General features: G+C 46.5%; 1 protein-coding gene across 3 annotated transcripts in view; it reads left to right on the top strand.

Moving 5' to 3' along the window:
* Window positions 1-13,854, top strand: part of LOC119970657 (neurolysin, mitochondrial-like) — a 102,561-nt gene that overhangs the window by 3,322 nt on the left and 85,385 nt on the right. For all 3 annotated transcript variants that reach the window (XM_038805633.1, XM_038805634.1, XM_038805635.1), the window contains exons 3-6: window positions 965-1,113; window positions 9,639-9,746; window positions 9,989-10,091; window positions 11,454-11,614. In XM_038805633.1, the coding sequence (XP_038661561.1) occupies window positions 965-1,113; window positions 9,639-9,746; window positions 9,989-10,091; window positions 11,454-11,614 (521 nt within the window). The remainder of the gene's footprint in view (window positions 1-964; window positions 1,114-9,638; window positions 9,747-9,988; window positions 10,092-11,453; window positions 11,615-13,854) is intronic.

Below are 13,854 nucleotides of genomic sequence, written 5' to 3'. Positions count from 1 at the left end.
GCCTTGTCTACGAAGCCCTCATCCCATGAAAGAATAAAGAAAAAAAAGCTTGCACATGTTAATACCATCCTGCAATGTGCCATTTCCATTAGGAAATGCACTTTGTTTGTGTCTGGCGAATGACCCCTGTAGCAGACTTTCAAAGTGCAAGACTCGCATGAAAGCATGTCAGAAGACATAGTCCCTCGATTTTTATATTAATGATACACATACTTCCCCAAATGAGCAAATCTACCTTTGTCACCCCTGAAATATGAAGTAGGGTAAGGGATAAGGAGTTTGGAACTGTAATGATGCATATCTAGGTACTTTACTCCACCAATTCAGAATAAAAACAATTGGAGTGGGAAATGTCTACCGATGTCTATGTTGAAAATTGGATACTTTTCTCTTTCTAAGTGTGGGGCTTGCTCGGCAGTCGAGAACAAGGTTTTTGCAAAGGAAAGATGAGAGGGATAGAACAATGTGCTCAGAGAAGGAGATGCTACCAGAAGTGTAAGGGAGCGACCACGGTGTAAATTAGTCACAGTGCCTCACGGCACCTTAGTAGTTTCAATGAAACAAGTGGAAGTTACAGCTAAATTATACTTATTGTTCCAATCACGCACTTGGCTTAATATTACTCAATTTGGCCCTTTATAACTTCCTGTTAATGAATTAATTTGCGGTAAGGGCTGTCAAAGTCTCAATTTGCACTTTATCTATTGAACTAAACGTAACCGATTTAAAGTTTGGTAAAGTGATACTTGCTTTTCTGGCTAGCACCAATCATTACACTTAAAGTTTACTGTAAAGTGCATTGAGATATTTCTGAGAGAATAATAAGGAACTAGATCAACATGACTTTTTTTTTGATTAGGTTGTAGAACATCTTTTTTCACTAACTTTCTTCCAAAGTTACACTACAAGTATCTTTGTCAATATATCCAAAAACATTATCATCTTTGTTTCCTTTCCCTTTCAGTGGCTGAGAGCAATCTGACTTTTCTAAAGCATGTTTCTGCACACAAAGATGTGCGTGCTGCCAGCACTGAGGCAGACAAGAAGCTTTCAGACTTTGATGTGGACATGTCTATGAGATGTGATGTGTTTCAACGGATCTTGGCTCTACAGGTGAAAGCTTTGACTGACATTTTAACACAGCAACAGCTTTCCAATTTCAGTTGAAAGGCACAACCTTATTATATCTCAGTAACTAAGGGAAAGTGAGCTATCTGCGAGCTATCATCGAGGCGAAGGCTAATACATCTGTCCCCCCACCCATCTGCAACTCTGCCCAGTCTGACACCCCGAATATGACTTCCAGGGGACAGGGCTCCATATCTACATGCAAAACCCCTGAAATGGTGCTGAAAAGTCCTCTCCAAAACCTTTCCAGCTTCAAGCAAGATCAAAACATATGCACATGGTTCGCAGGGCCCCTCCCACATACCTCACAGACATCCTCCACCCCCTCAAACAGCCGGCTCATCCTTGACTTTGGCGAGTGTGTCCTGTATACTATCTTCAGCTGTATCAACCCCAGCCTCGCACATGAAGTAGCATTCACCCTCCGCAACATCTCACACCATAATCTCTCCTCCAGCACCGCCACAGCTCTTCCTCTCACTTAGCCATAGCCCCCTTCACAGACACCTTATCCCCCTCCAAAATCCTCACGTAAATTGCCAAGACATTCCCCCTCTCCAACATCCGCCCATGCTGACAGTATCACCTCCAGCAACGAGAAGGTAGGCGCTATCGGGAAAACTTTTCTCGCAAATTTCCGCACCTGCATGTATTGGAAGCTCTCTGCCTGCACCAACCCAAACCTCTCATTCAGCTCCTCCAAGCTCTCAAACCTCCCTCCCAGGAACAGATCCTTCATTTCCCTAATCCTGTTTTCTTCCCATCCCCAGACCCTCACATCCATCCTTCCCTGCTCAAACCCTTGATTTCCCCTGATCAGCAACCCCCTACACCATGCTCTTGACCTAAAAGCTGCCGAAACTGCCTCCAAATCTTCATCATGGTCACCACCACTGGACTCACCGAATACTTCCCTGGGGCCATTGGAGGCGGTGCCTTTGCCAGCACCAATTCCCCCACATGAGCTTGCCCTCATCCTGACCCACAAAGCCCCAACCTCTCAATTCCACCCCAAACCTTCCCTGCATTTGCCACCCAGTAAAAGACATCAAATCCGGGACCTCTACTGCCATCCCCTCTACAGTATCACTTGTGTGGCACGGTAGCACGGTAGTTAGCACTGTTACTTCGCCAGTGCCAGGGGTCCGGGTTCAATTCCCACCTTGGGTCACTGTCCGTGTGGAGTCTGTACATTCTCCCCATGTCTGCATGGTTTCCTCCGGATGCTCCGGTTTCCTCCCTCAAGTCCCGAAAGAGGTGCTTGTTAGGTGAATTGGACATTCTGAATTCTCCCTCAGTGTACCCGAACAGGTGCCGTAGTGTGGCGACTAGGGTATTTTCGCAGTAACTTCATTGCTGTGTTAATGTAAGCCTACTTGTTTCACTAATAAAGATTATTGTTATTATTCCTTATCCTGACCACCTTCCCCAGCCAGACAAGCAAAGATATCCGTCTACCACCCCCTTGACAAATACCTTAGGCAAAAAGACCGCAAGCACTGAAACAAAACAAAAATTGCAGTAAAATATGAGATTACCCAGCCCGCCAATGACAGAAGATTATCCCACTTCAACAAATCTGCCTTCACCTTCCCCACCAAGCTAGTGAAATTGAACTTTCAAAGACCTGCCCAATCCCAGGCCACCTGCACCCCCAGATACCTAAAGTGAGACGCTGCCAGACAGAATGGCAACCCCCAGCTCCCGCCCCTGTAGAGGAAACCGAAAAGTACTCCCTTTTCCCCAAATCAGCTTATACCCAGAGTACGTCCCAATTCATCATCAGCTTGTAAAATCTACAAATGCACAAAATGCTTTTGCTCTTTTCTCACTTCTCCCAGGTTTTTTGCGCCCTTTTTGAGTTTTTCCTTTTCGTGCAAACGCAATGGACCTTTGTCTTCACTCCAAGTCCCATTGGTCATCCACATGGGCCCGACCAACATTTAAAAAAATCGTATATGCGGCTCCGTGCGGGAAGCCTAAGATTGTTCGGGTCTTGGAGATACCAACCATAGAGCCTGAAGGCAAAGTCTAGTTTTAGTTTAATTACATTAATTTTGAATAATTTTTTCACACCACACTGTCTTCACAGCAGCCCACTGGTTGGGAACCACTGCACGGGGTATGGCTTTTTGCAACCAAAGGAGTTGCTTGAATCCGAAAATGTCCTAACTCAGCAGTGTCACTTTGAGGAGACCAGATCGCAATTGAGTCAGGCCTGTCAACTCCAAAAGCAGATCATAGACAGCCACAAAGATGGGTGAGTGCCAATGTGGGCTGGTTAATCCGATTAGCCACAGTTCTCTGGGACTTAATCGCAGTTGTTTTGGAAGCTGTTGGGCTCTCTTGTCCTCACTCCTTATATCCCCTTATCACTCCCACGCCAACCCCAATGGTCCCTCCATCCATATGCATGCCCGCTCATATCCTCCATGGCCTCTTATACTCCATACCAACTCACCCAGTATCCATTGTCGCCAGGCCTTAGAAACCATATGGGGATGAAGAAAAATTAAACTTCTGACAATGGAATGCAGCTCTCACTTGCATATTTGATAGGAAATAAACTCCCATTCATTAACCCTTTAAACACCTTTAGCTCTCTTCAAGTTTTCAATGTCTTATAAAACTAACTGCTTCTGAATAAATATTAAAATAGTTATTTCTTTAATAGCTTCTTTAAACATCGATCAAACTTAAACTCAGAACCTCCTGATGAGATAGTTGTAGATTTTGAAACACATCAAAACATTCATAGTGACATAATAATAGTCTGTGGGAAATGTGAACAAAATTAATTTTTTAATGTATTTTTATTGGTTTTGCATTTCTAATATAATAACATTGCAAGGAACATCACACAATAATAATGAGATATTCACAGAGTGGGTATATGAGGTAAAAAGAAGAGAAAAAAATAAGAATATAAACAGATATGTATACTGGTGACGTGTACAAATGCGGGGGCCCAGATGATCAGTTGCCTCAACCGTGCCATATTAACTTTATACATGTTGCCTCTTGGTACTAAAACATACCAGGGACATGTTTGGTGCTACCTGAGTATCCTGCGGCACCTCTGCTTGCCACCCTGTATCCTGGTTGGTGACCCTGCGCACCCCCCCCTCCAATCCACACTTCCTCCATTGTTAGGTTTTGTTGTTATGGCCTTCCCTCCTCCCCTCCCCTTCCCTTATTGGTTGGTGGTCACAAACAAGTCTTGGAACAGGTTGGTAAATTGCTTCCAGGAGTGGTGAAAGCTTTCCTCTGATCCCGGAATCTAGAATTTTATCCATTGCAATTTAAGGAATTCCGCTACATTGGTCAGCCAGTCTGCAGCTTTGGGGGGAGCTGCTGATTTCCAGCTGAGCAGGAGTCTCCCGCGGGCGATCAGAGAGGCAAAGGTTAGGGCATCTGCCCCTCTTCCCGTAAAGAATTCTGGCTGTTCTGATACTGCCAAAGACTGCCACTAGAGGGCATGGCTCCCCCCTCATCCCCACAGCCTTGGACATGGCCTTGAAAAAGGCGTTCAGAACCCGACAAGTCTGGGACAAGACCGGAACATGTGAGTGTGGTTGGCCGGGCCTCCCTGGCACCTTTCACATTTGTTCTCAACCTGAGAAGGTGGAGTTTTCCCTATGCAATGCTTCGATCCAGAGTCCTCCCCCTATCTCCATGCCCAGCTCTCCCTCCCACAACTCCTGTATCTCATCCAGCGGTGACCATATCTCTTCCAGTAGTTGTCTGTACATGTGGGCGCAACTACCGTCCCCTAATTCACTGACAGTCAGAAGTCTGTCCAATAGGGAGTGTCCTGGTTGTTGGAGGAATATTGCTGTCTCCTTGCAAAGGAAGTTCCTTACCTGCGTGTATCTCAGCTCATTTCTTTCGGTGCTGCTTCTTGTCCGCCAGTTTTTCCCAGTATCACTACTCTGCCGTCTAGGGCCCCTACTGTCAGAACTCCTTTGTCCTGTCTCCACCTTTTAAAAGAAGCATTGTTGCAGGGCTAAATCTACAGTTCTTGCAGATAGGGGCCCTGGTGGACATTGTGACCAGACTGAAGTTGTGCCTGAGTTGGTTCTATGTTCTTGGTGTTGCCAGCACCACTGGGCCTCTTGAGTACTTGGCTGGGGGGAATGGGAGTGAAGACATGGCCAGCGCTCAGAGGGATGTCCCCAGGCAGAAGCTCCCTTCTGTTTTTACCCATTCAGCACCAGTCCTTTGACCCATCCCCGTACTCTTTCTGCGGTGGCTGCCCAGTATTCAAATTGGAGGTTTGGAAGGCCCAGGACCCCATTTTCATCCTCCTCTGTAGGACGATCTAATGGATCCTTGGGTTCTACCCCCTCACCCACACACACCCACATGCAGACACACAAGCAAACACCAAGACTTATTTGTCTACTTTGGTGAAGAAGGCCGTGAGGATGAAGATCGGAATGGATCTGAGCAGGAAGAGGAACCCAGGCATCGTTCATCCTAATTGTATGCACTCTATCTGCCAGGCAGAGCTGGAGTGAGCCCCACCTCTGTAGATCTCTCTTACCTCATACTCGACAAGTTCCAGTTGTGGGTTCCTGTCCCATTGTGGGCTATTTGGATCCCCAGGTATCAATTTGGTTTTTACCAACCTGAACGGAAACCTCCCCAGCTCTGTTTCTCTCTTCCCCCCCACCCCCGCCCGCAAGTTCTTGGGGAAGACTTTGCTCTTGTGAAGGCTCCAAACTCCCTTAAGAGTACCGCTATTCCTCTTATGCTGGCTAGGAGGTTCAAGATATAGAGGGGCAGGTCATCAGCATAGAGTGAGACTCTGAGCTCCTGTCTCTTCTCTGAATGCCTCTCCATTCCTCTGCTAATCTGAGAGCGATGGCCAGTGGCTCGGTTGCAGGAGCAATTAGCAGCGGGGACATTGGACATCCCTGCCTCTGTGCAGCCGTAAGTATTCAGAGCTGGTGGTGTTCATCCGTATGAAATGAAAATCGCTTATTGTCACAAGTAGGCTTCAATGAAGTTACTGTGAAAAGCCCCTAGTCGCCACATTCCGGCGCCTGTTTGGGGAGGCTGGTACCGGAATTATACCCGCGCTGCTGGCCTGCCTTGGTCTACTTTAGGAGCCAGCTATTTAGCCCACTGTGCTAAACATGCTCTCCATTGGAGCACTGTTCGGCAGTTTCACCACGAGGTGAACCCTGGCCCAAACCATTCCAGTACCTCCATGAGGTACCTCCATTTGACTCTGTCGAAGGCCTTTTATCCGTCTAGGATGATGATCACTTCTGGTGCCTCTTCCCCCGGAATGGTCTTGATCATGTTCAATGGGCGTCTGAAATTCGCCGTTAGTTGTCAACCCTTTACAAAGCCTGTCTGATCTTCCGTGACCATCTCTAAGACGCACCCCTCCAGTTGCCTCGCCACAATGTTCACCAGGGCTTTGGAGTCACTGTTTAGGAGTGAGATGGGTCTGTCTGTCCCACACTCCGTTGGGCCGTTGTCTTTTTTTGTGGGATCAGCGATATCGAGACCTGAGCCAGTGTGGACAGTCGGGCCCCTCTCGATAACGAGTCATTTAACTTCTCCCATAGGTGCAAGACCACTGCTGCCACAAATTTTTTATCGAAGTCCACCGGGAATCCATCTGAACCTGGTGACTTCCGCGACTGCGTGCAGTTAATGCTCTCCCTGACTTCCTCCAGTTCTGGTGGTGCTTCCAGCCCCTGCCGTCTTTCCTTCCCCGCAGTTGGTATGACCAGCCCATCAAGAAACCGCCTCAACAAGTCCCCCTCCGGGGGCTAGGAGGTGTACAGCTCCCAGTGAAAGTTTGCAATAGCCTAAATAATCTTATCTGACGTTGTGACTAGTTTACCGTTCCTGCCCTTCACCTGCGCGAAGTCCCTCATAGCTGCCTGTTCCCTCAGCTGGTGAGCCAGTAGGCGACTGGCCTTGTCTCCATGTTAGGGGGAGGTCCCTATGTCTGGCATAGTTGGCACACTACTTTCCCGGTGGAGAGCAGGTCAAATTCCATTTGTAACATTTTCCTCTCCGCCAATAATTCCACGCTCAGGGCCGTGGAGTATCGCCAATCCATCTCCAGTATGGAGTCGATCAGTTGTTGCCTCGCCGCCCTCTCCTTGCCCCCGAGTAACTTGTATGCTATTATTTCCCCTTCTCTGCTTTCAGGGACTCCCACATCAATGAGAAGGGCAGTGAGATCACATGCTTGAGTGATGGGGTGCACTTACATCTCTTTGATGTGGTCAATGCTTACAAACATTTGGATTTCACCACTTAAGCCACTGAAGCTTGAAGCGACAGAATGGATCAAAGCTGCAGTTTGTTTGTACAAGCTGAATTACATACCACTACTGGAAAGCTATGAATGGCTTGCAGAAAGTGGATCTCTGGGAACCAGACACAGACGCAGCTGCTCTCCTTCGAGGAACGGACACATGGAGCTGTGGGGTCCCCCTGTTACAGGGGTTCCTGTGGGGGGTCTCCCTATTACAGGGGTTCCTGTGGGAGGTCCCCCTATTACAGGAGTCCCTGTGAGGTGTCTTCCTATTACAGGAGTCCTTGGGGGCATCTTCCTTTTACAGGGGTCCCTGGGGGCCTCTTCCTCTTGCCTTGTTTATAAATTAAGGGGCAATTTAGTGTGGCCAATCCACCTACCCTGCACATCTTTGGGTTGTGGAGGTGCCACCCACACAGACATGTGGAGAATGTGCAAACTCCACAAGGAAAGTGACTGGTGCTGGTATTGGACCCGGGGTCTCCCTATTACATGGGTCCCTGTGGGGGGGTCCCCCTATTAAAGGGATCCTTGTGGGTGTGGTACAACTATTACAGGGTTCCCTGGGAGGGGTATCCTTATTACAGGGGTCCTTGGGGTGTATGCCCCTATTATTGGGGTCCCTGTGGGGGAGGGGTCTGTTGGAGGTGACCTGGCCAAACAGTGCATTGTTGAGGGGGTTGAAACACAGGGGATGCCCTGGGATAGTCTCGACCAGTGTGGCCCTGGCATGGTGGATCTCGGTCCACCACGTCAGGGTCACGATTGCTGAGACCACAAGTGATCTGTGCCCACGTGATTCTTGCCTGCGGGTACCGGAGAATAACAGGAGGCCGGAGCGTAGGGAGGCGGGACAGATAAATAGATGTAAATGGGTCATGAAGACCCATTTCCATTTATTTACATCCCCCGTCGGCGCACACCATCAGCAAGGGTCGGAGCATGGTGCCATCGATTTTTTTCCCCCGGTGGCCAATTCTCCGGCCAATTCGGGAATGCATTACGGGCGTTCCGGCACGGAGAATCCCAAGGTATCCCCTGCGTTTCCACCCCCTCAACAATGCACTGTTTACCCAGGCCACGGAGAACCCTGTTACAGGTCTGGTAGACCTTGAGAGTCACATTTCCAATGTTACATGAACACTACACTCTAGACGTATTTCATTGGTTGTAAGCACTGGAACATATCGCAGTTGTGAAATATGCTGTACGAATGCAGGATTTCATTAACGTCACATTTGTCCGGATTAAACTCCATCTGCCATCTCGCCGCCCAAGTCTCCAAACAATCTAAATCCCGCTGTATCCTCTGACAGTCCTCATGGCTATCTGCAATTCCACCAACCTTTGTGTCGTCCGCAAACTTACTAATCAGACCAGTTACATTTTCCTCAAAATCGTTTATATATACTACGAACAGCAAAGGTCCCAGCACTGATCCCCGCGGAACACCACTAGTCGCAGCCCTCCAATCAGAAAAGCACCCTTCCATTGCTACTCTCTGCCTTCTATGACCCAGCCAGTTCTGTATCCATCTTGCCAGATCACCTCTGATCACGTGTGACTTCACCTTTTGTACCAGTCTACCATGAGGGACCTTGTCAAAGGCCTTACTGAAGTCCATATAGACAACATCCACTGCCCTACCTGCATCAATCATCTTTGTGACCTCCTCGAAAAACTCTATTAGTTAGTGAGACACAACCTCCCCTTCACAAAACCGTGCTGCCTCTCGCTAATACGTTCATTTGCTTCCAAATGGGAGTTGATCCTGTCTCGAAGAATTCTCTCCAGTAATTTCCTTACCACTGACGTAAGGCTCACCGTCTTGTAGTTCCCTGGATTAGCCTTGCTACCCTTCTTAAACAAAGGAACAACAATGGCTGTTCTCCAGTCCTCTGGGACATCAGCTGAAGACAGTGAGGATCCAAAGATTTCTGTAGTGTGAGTACATGGTGCAGAGTTACACCTTCTTGCACCACTTCTCAGGTTGGATCAAACAGGACTTGTGACATTCATTTTTAAAAGCACAAGCAAAACTTGCCTGTCACTGGACATTATAGAAGTTCAAAGAACGGACTTTTGTTAGGAAGTGCAATTTACTCTCACTGTGCCACTTTGATATAACTCTGCACTTCTTGTATTATTTTGTTTGAACTCCCAACTCTCGCCCTTCCTTGTTTTCAAGATATGAAATTAATTCCTGTTTTATGCACAATTACAGGAAAAATGTAATCTCAAGGTCCTGAAACCAGAGGCCAGGAGATACATGGAGAGACTGCTGAAACTGGGTCGAAGAACTGGATTACACCTTCCGGAAGAAATCCAATTGGTAGGTTCAGTAGTGTGATTATCTTCTGTACTAAATACAAATAAATGAGTTACAATTATATTAACATTCCACTGGCAACATAACATTGAATCGCTAGAATCATCTGGAATCATGTGCCTTGGCTTTATACGGATAGACAGCTATTGAATTCAGAAGATCTATGATATAAATGTAATAATTGCAGAAACTTGCTCAGTACTGGATAACACCGACTGACATATTATCCTTCCTATGTTGCTCAGGAACTCAAAACCATCAGGAAGCAACTCACTGAGCTTAGTATTGACTTTGACAACAATCTCATTGAGGACACTACCATTCTTTTGTTCACCAGGGATGAACTGGGTATGAACCATGATTCCTGACATGTGCGGGTAACTTTCTTGTGTGTGTATATACTTTTCAGTGAAAAATATTATTCTGCTTAGAGTAATAAATCTGTCTGGTACATGGTAACTGGATGCTTATGTTGAGATTGCTTTCAAGGTCACTTGATTTAATGCTTCTATTTAGGATTTGTACTGAAGTAAATATTTAAGAAGGAAATGCTGCACTAAATGTTCTGATGCATATTTTGGAGGTGGGCTGTTGAAGTAACTTGTCCTTGACATTTTTGGAGGAAATTAAAGAAATGCAGAACGATAAATGGACAAATCAGATAGTAAAAGAAAGAAAGCAAATAGAATCGAAAAGTAAATAAAATATATTTGCCTAATGTTACTTTATTACACATGATTTCGCAATATACTGTACCTAAATTTAACTTGCTGAAGTTTTTAAAAGGATTGATCAGTTGCAGAAAAAGCTTGAAGTGGCATGATGTTGAAGAGGAGAAATTCTTTACTCCTCATTGCTATTTCGTAACCCCAGGAGAAAGTTTGCACGTGTAAAGTGTGGACAGAATCAAGCTCACCTCTTATAAACTCATGATTGAAACGTGTTCAATATGGCTTACACCTGAAGAGTTGCTTCAGACTAGGATGAAATTGTAACTGTGAAATGGTTACCCAGCAGGGAGGCGTTGAGGGAGTGAAAAACATAGGATACCTTTGCAGCTATGAATATTCATCAATATATATTAATCAATATTAATTTGGGAATTATGACCTACATTTTTAATATGTTATTAACATGACTACAGATGCATGTAACCACATCTCTCATGACCAAATACCACAAAGGTCCATGATTAGAGGGTTAGTTTGATTTAATTGCTTTTTTATTCATTTGGAACCAGTTAACACAGTTATAATAAAATGTTTATTAGTATCACAAGTAGACTTACATTAACACTGTAATGAAGTTGCTGTGAAAATCCCCTAGTCGCCACACTCCAATGCCTGTTCAGGTACACTGAGGGAGAATTTAGAATGTCCAATTCACCTCACAGCATGTCTTGGCTAGATGGCTGGAGTATGGTTCAGAATGATGCTAACTGCATGGATTTGATTCCTGTTTCAACTGAAGTAGACTTAGGACCTACCTCTTTCTCCTGTCTCTGAGAGTAGAAGGCAATGGAAAACCACTGACAAAGATGGCCAAGGAAACAGCTCAGGATGAAGCATCAAAAGACAATAAGCCAAGAACCTGCCTTTGGCAGAGCACACTTGATGATGTTTTCTATTCATTTACGTTAAGGTCTAAATTTGTTCTGATAATCTGCTTTTCCATGTACAACTATCACATTAGTTTGGCTGTTTCTCATAGGGGGGCTCGCAGATGACTTTCTTGATGATTTGGAAAAAAATGGTGATAATAAATACAAGGTGACCCTGAAATACCCTGACTACAAGCCCATCAGTAAAGAGTGTTATGTTCCTGAAACAAGAAGAAAAATGGACATAGCTTTTAATTCGAGATGTAAAGAGGTAAGATGAGATTGCAATGTTACAACAAGTTTAAATGGATATTGATTTCCGGCAACCTATTTTAGTGTCTATGCACCTTGGGATGTTTCATTTTGTTCAAAGTGCCATATAAATTGTTGTTGTTCTGTGTTGCAGTCACTGAACTGATGCTTGTAAATGATCATTTTACGAGTAAAATGCTTGAACATAAATGAAGGAAAATTCATAGATTTTAGAATCTAGTGATATTTTAGATTTCTACAGTGACAATTGATTGGACTCCAACAGCACTGTTGTTGTTGTCATACTTGGCACAAAGGAAGATGGCTGTGGCAGCTGGAGGTCAATGATTTCAAATCCAGGACATCACTGCAAGTGATCCTCAGGATGATATCATAGGCCCAACCATCTTTGGCTGCTTCACCAATGACCTTCATTCCACCATGAGGTCAGAAGTGGGGATTTGCACTGATGATTGCACAATGTTCAGCATCATTCATGACCTTTCCCATACTGAAGCAATCCATGTATAAAAACAGCAAGACCTGGACAATATCCTGGCCTGGGCAGACAAGTGGCAAGTAGCATTTGTACCAGACAATCACCATCACCAACAAGTGAGGATCTGACCATTACCCCTTGACATTCAATCACATTGCATCACTAAATCCCCAACCATCAACATCCTGGGGTTAGCAGGAACTGAACTGGACCAACCATATGAATACCATGGCTGCAAGATCAGGTCAGAGATTAAGAATTCTGCAGCAAATAACTTGCCGACTGACTCATCCAAGTCTGTCTTCCATCTCCAAGGCACAAGCCTGGTGTGTAATGGAATACTCTCCATATGCCTTTTAAAAAAATATATATATATTTATTCTCCATTTTCACATTTGTCTTCAAAATGTACACCCCCCCCCCCCCCCCCCCCCCCCCCCCCCGTCCCAAAACAAAAGTCCTTGAACTTGTAGGTCACCCTCGGCTTCGCTAGATATCCAATGCCGCACTGCACCTTGCTAATGTACAGTGCCCTCTTCACCCGGTTGAAGGCAGCCCGCCTCCTCGCCAGCTCCACCGTAAAGTCCTGGTATACACATATACCAGCTCCAGCCCACTGCACCACCCGCTTCTGCTTGGCCCAGCACAGGACCTTTTCTTTTACACTGTACCTACGGAAGCACAAAGTCACTACTCTTGACTGCTCACTCGCCTTTGGTACAGGCCTCCACGACCAATGAGACCGATCCAGTTCATATTGGGAGGGATCCTCCCCCTTCCCCAATAGTTTTGGCATCATCGTGGCAAAATACTCAGTCGGCCTCGGTCCTTCCACTCCTTCGGGCAGCCCCACAGTCCTCAAATTCTGTCGCCTGGATCTGTTTTCCAGGTCTTCCATTTTGCCTCGCATATCCTTGTTGATCTCCATCACCTTCCGCATCTCCTTCCCCATCGAGGTAAGTTGATCACTGTGCTGCAATAATGTCTCTTCCATTTCCTTCAGCGCCGCGCCTTGCTCCCGCACCTCCGCCACTGTGCTCGCCACCGCCGTCCTCACCGGGGTAATCGCCTCCTCCACCAGCACTTTCAACACTGCCCCCATCTCCTTCCTCATTGCCGTCATATGTTTTGTGAACTGCCTTTCGAATTCCACGGCCATCACCGTAGTTATTTCTTCAGCCGTAAGCAATGCGGCCTAGCCTGGTGCTCCAGCCTCCATTTTCTTAACCGACCCCGCGGTGACCTTTTCACTCCCCAATGGACTTTCAGCTGCTTTTATCACGGCCGTTTGTTTACTGATCCTCGACATATCCCTTCCCTGTGCTTTCCTCCGACTTTTGCTGCCTTCGCTGCCCCTAGGACCGGACTTTAACCCCCGACAATGCCGTTCCCGAACGGGAGCCCTCCAACGCGCGGCTGCCTCCCGCCCGCCGTCACCGGAAGTCCCACTCCCCACACTCAAGAAGCTTAACACTATTCATAGAATTTACAGTGCAGAAGGAGGCCATTCGGCCCATCGAGTCTGCACCGGCTCTTGGAAAGAGCACCCTACCCAAGCCCACACCTCCCCCTATCCCCATAACCCAGTAGCCCCACCCAATGCTAAGGGCAATTTATCGTGGCCAATTCACCTAACCTGCACATCTTTGGACTGTGGGAGGAAACCGGAGCACCCGGAGGAAACCCACGCAGACACTGGGAGAACGGGCAAACTCCGCACAGACAGTGACCCAAGCCGGGAATCGAACCTGGGACCCTGG

The sequence above is a fragment of the Scyliorhinus canicula genome, chromosome 8 (genome assembly GCF_902713615.1).
Source record: "Scyliorhinus canicula chromosome 8, sScyCan1.1, whole genome shotgun sequence".
Lineage (NCBI taxonomy): Eukaryota > Metazoa > Chordata > Chondrichthyes > Carcharhiniformes > Scyliorhinidae > Scyliorhinus > Scyliorhinus canicula.
Note: the sequence above shows the minus strand (reverse complement) of the source record. Positions and strands in the feature narration are given on the sequence as shown.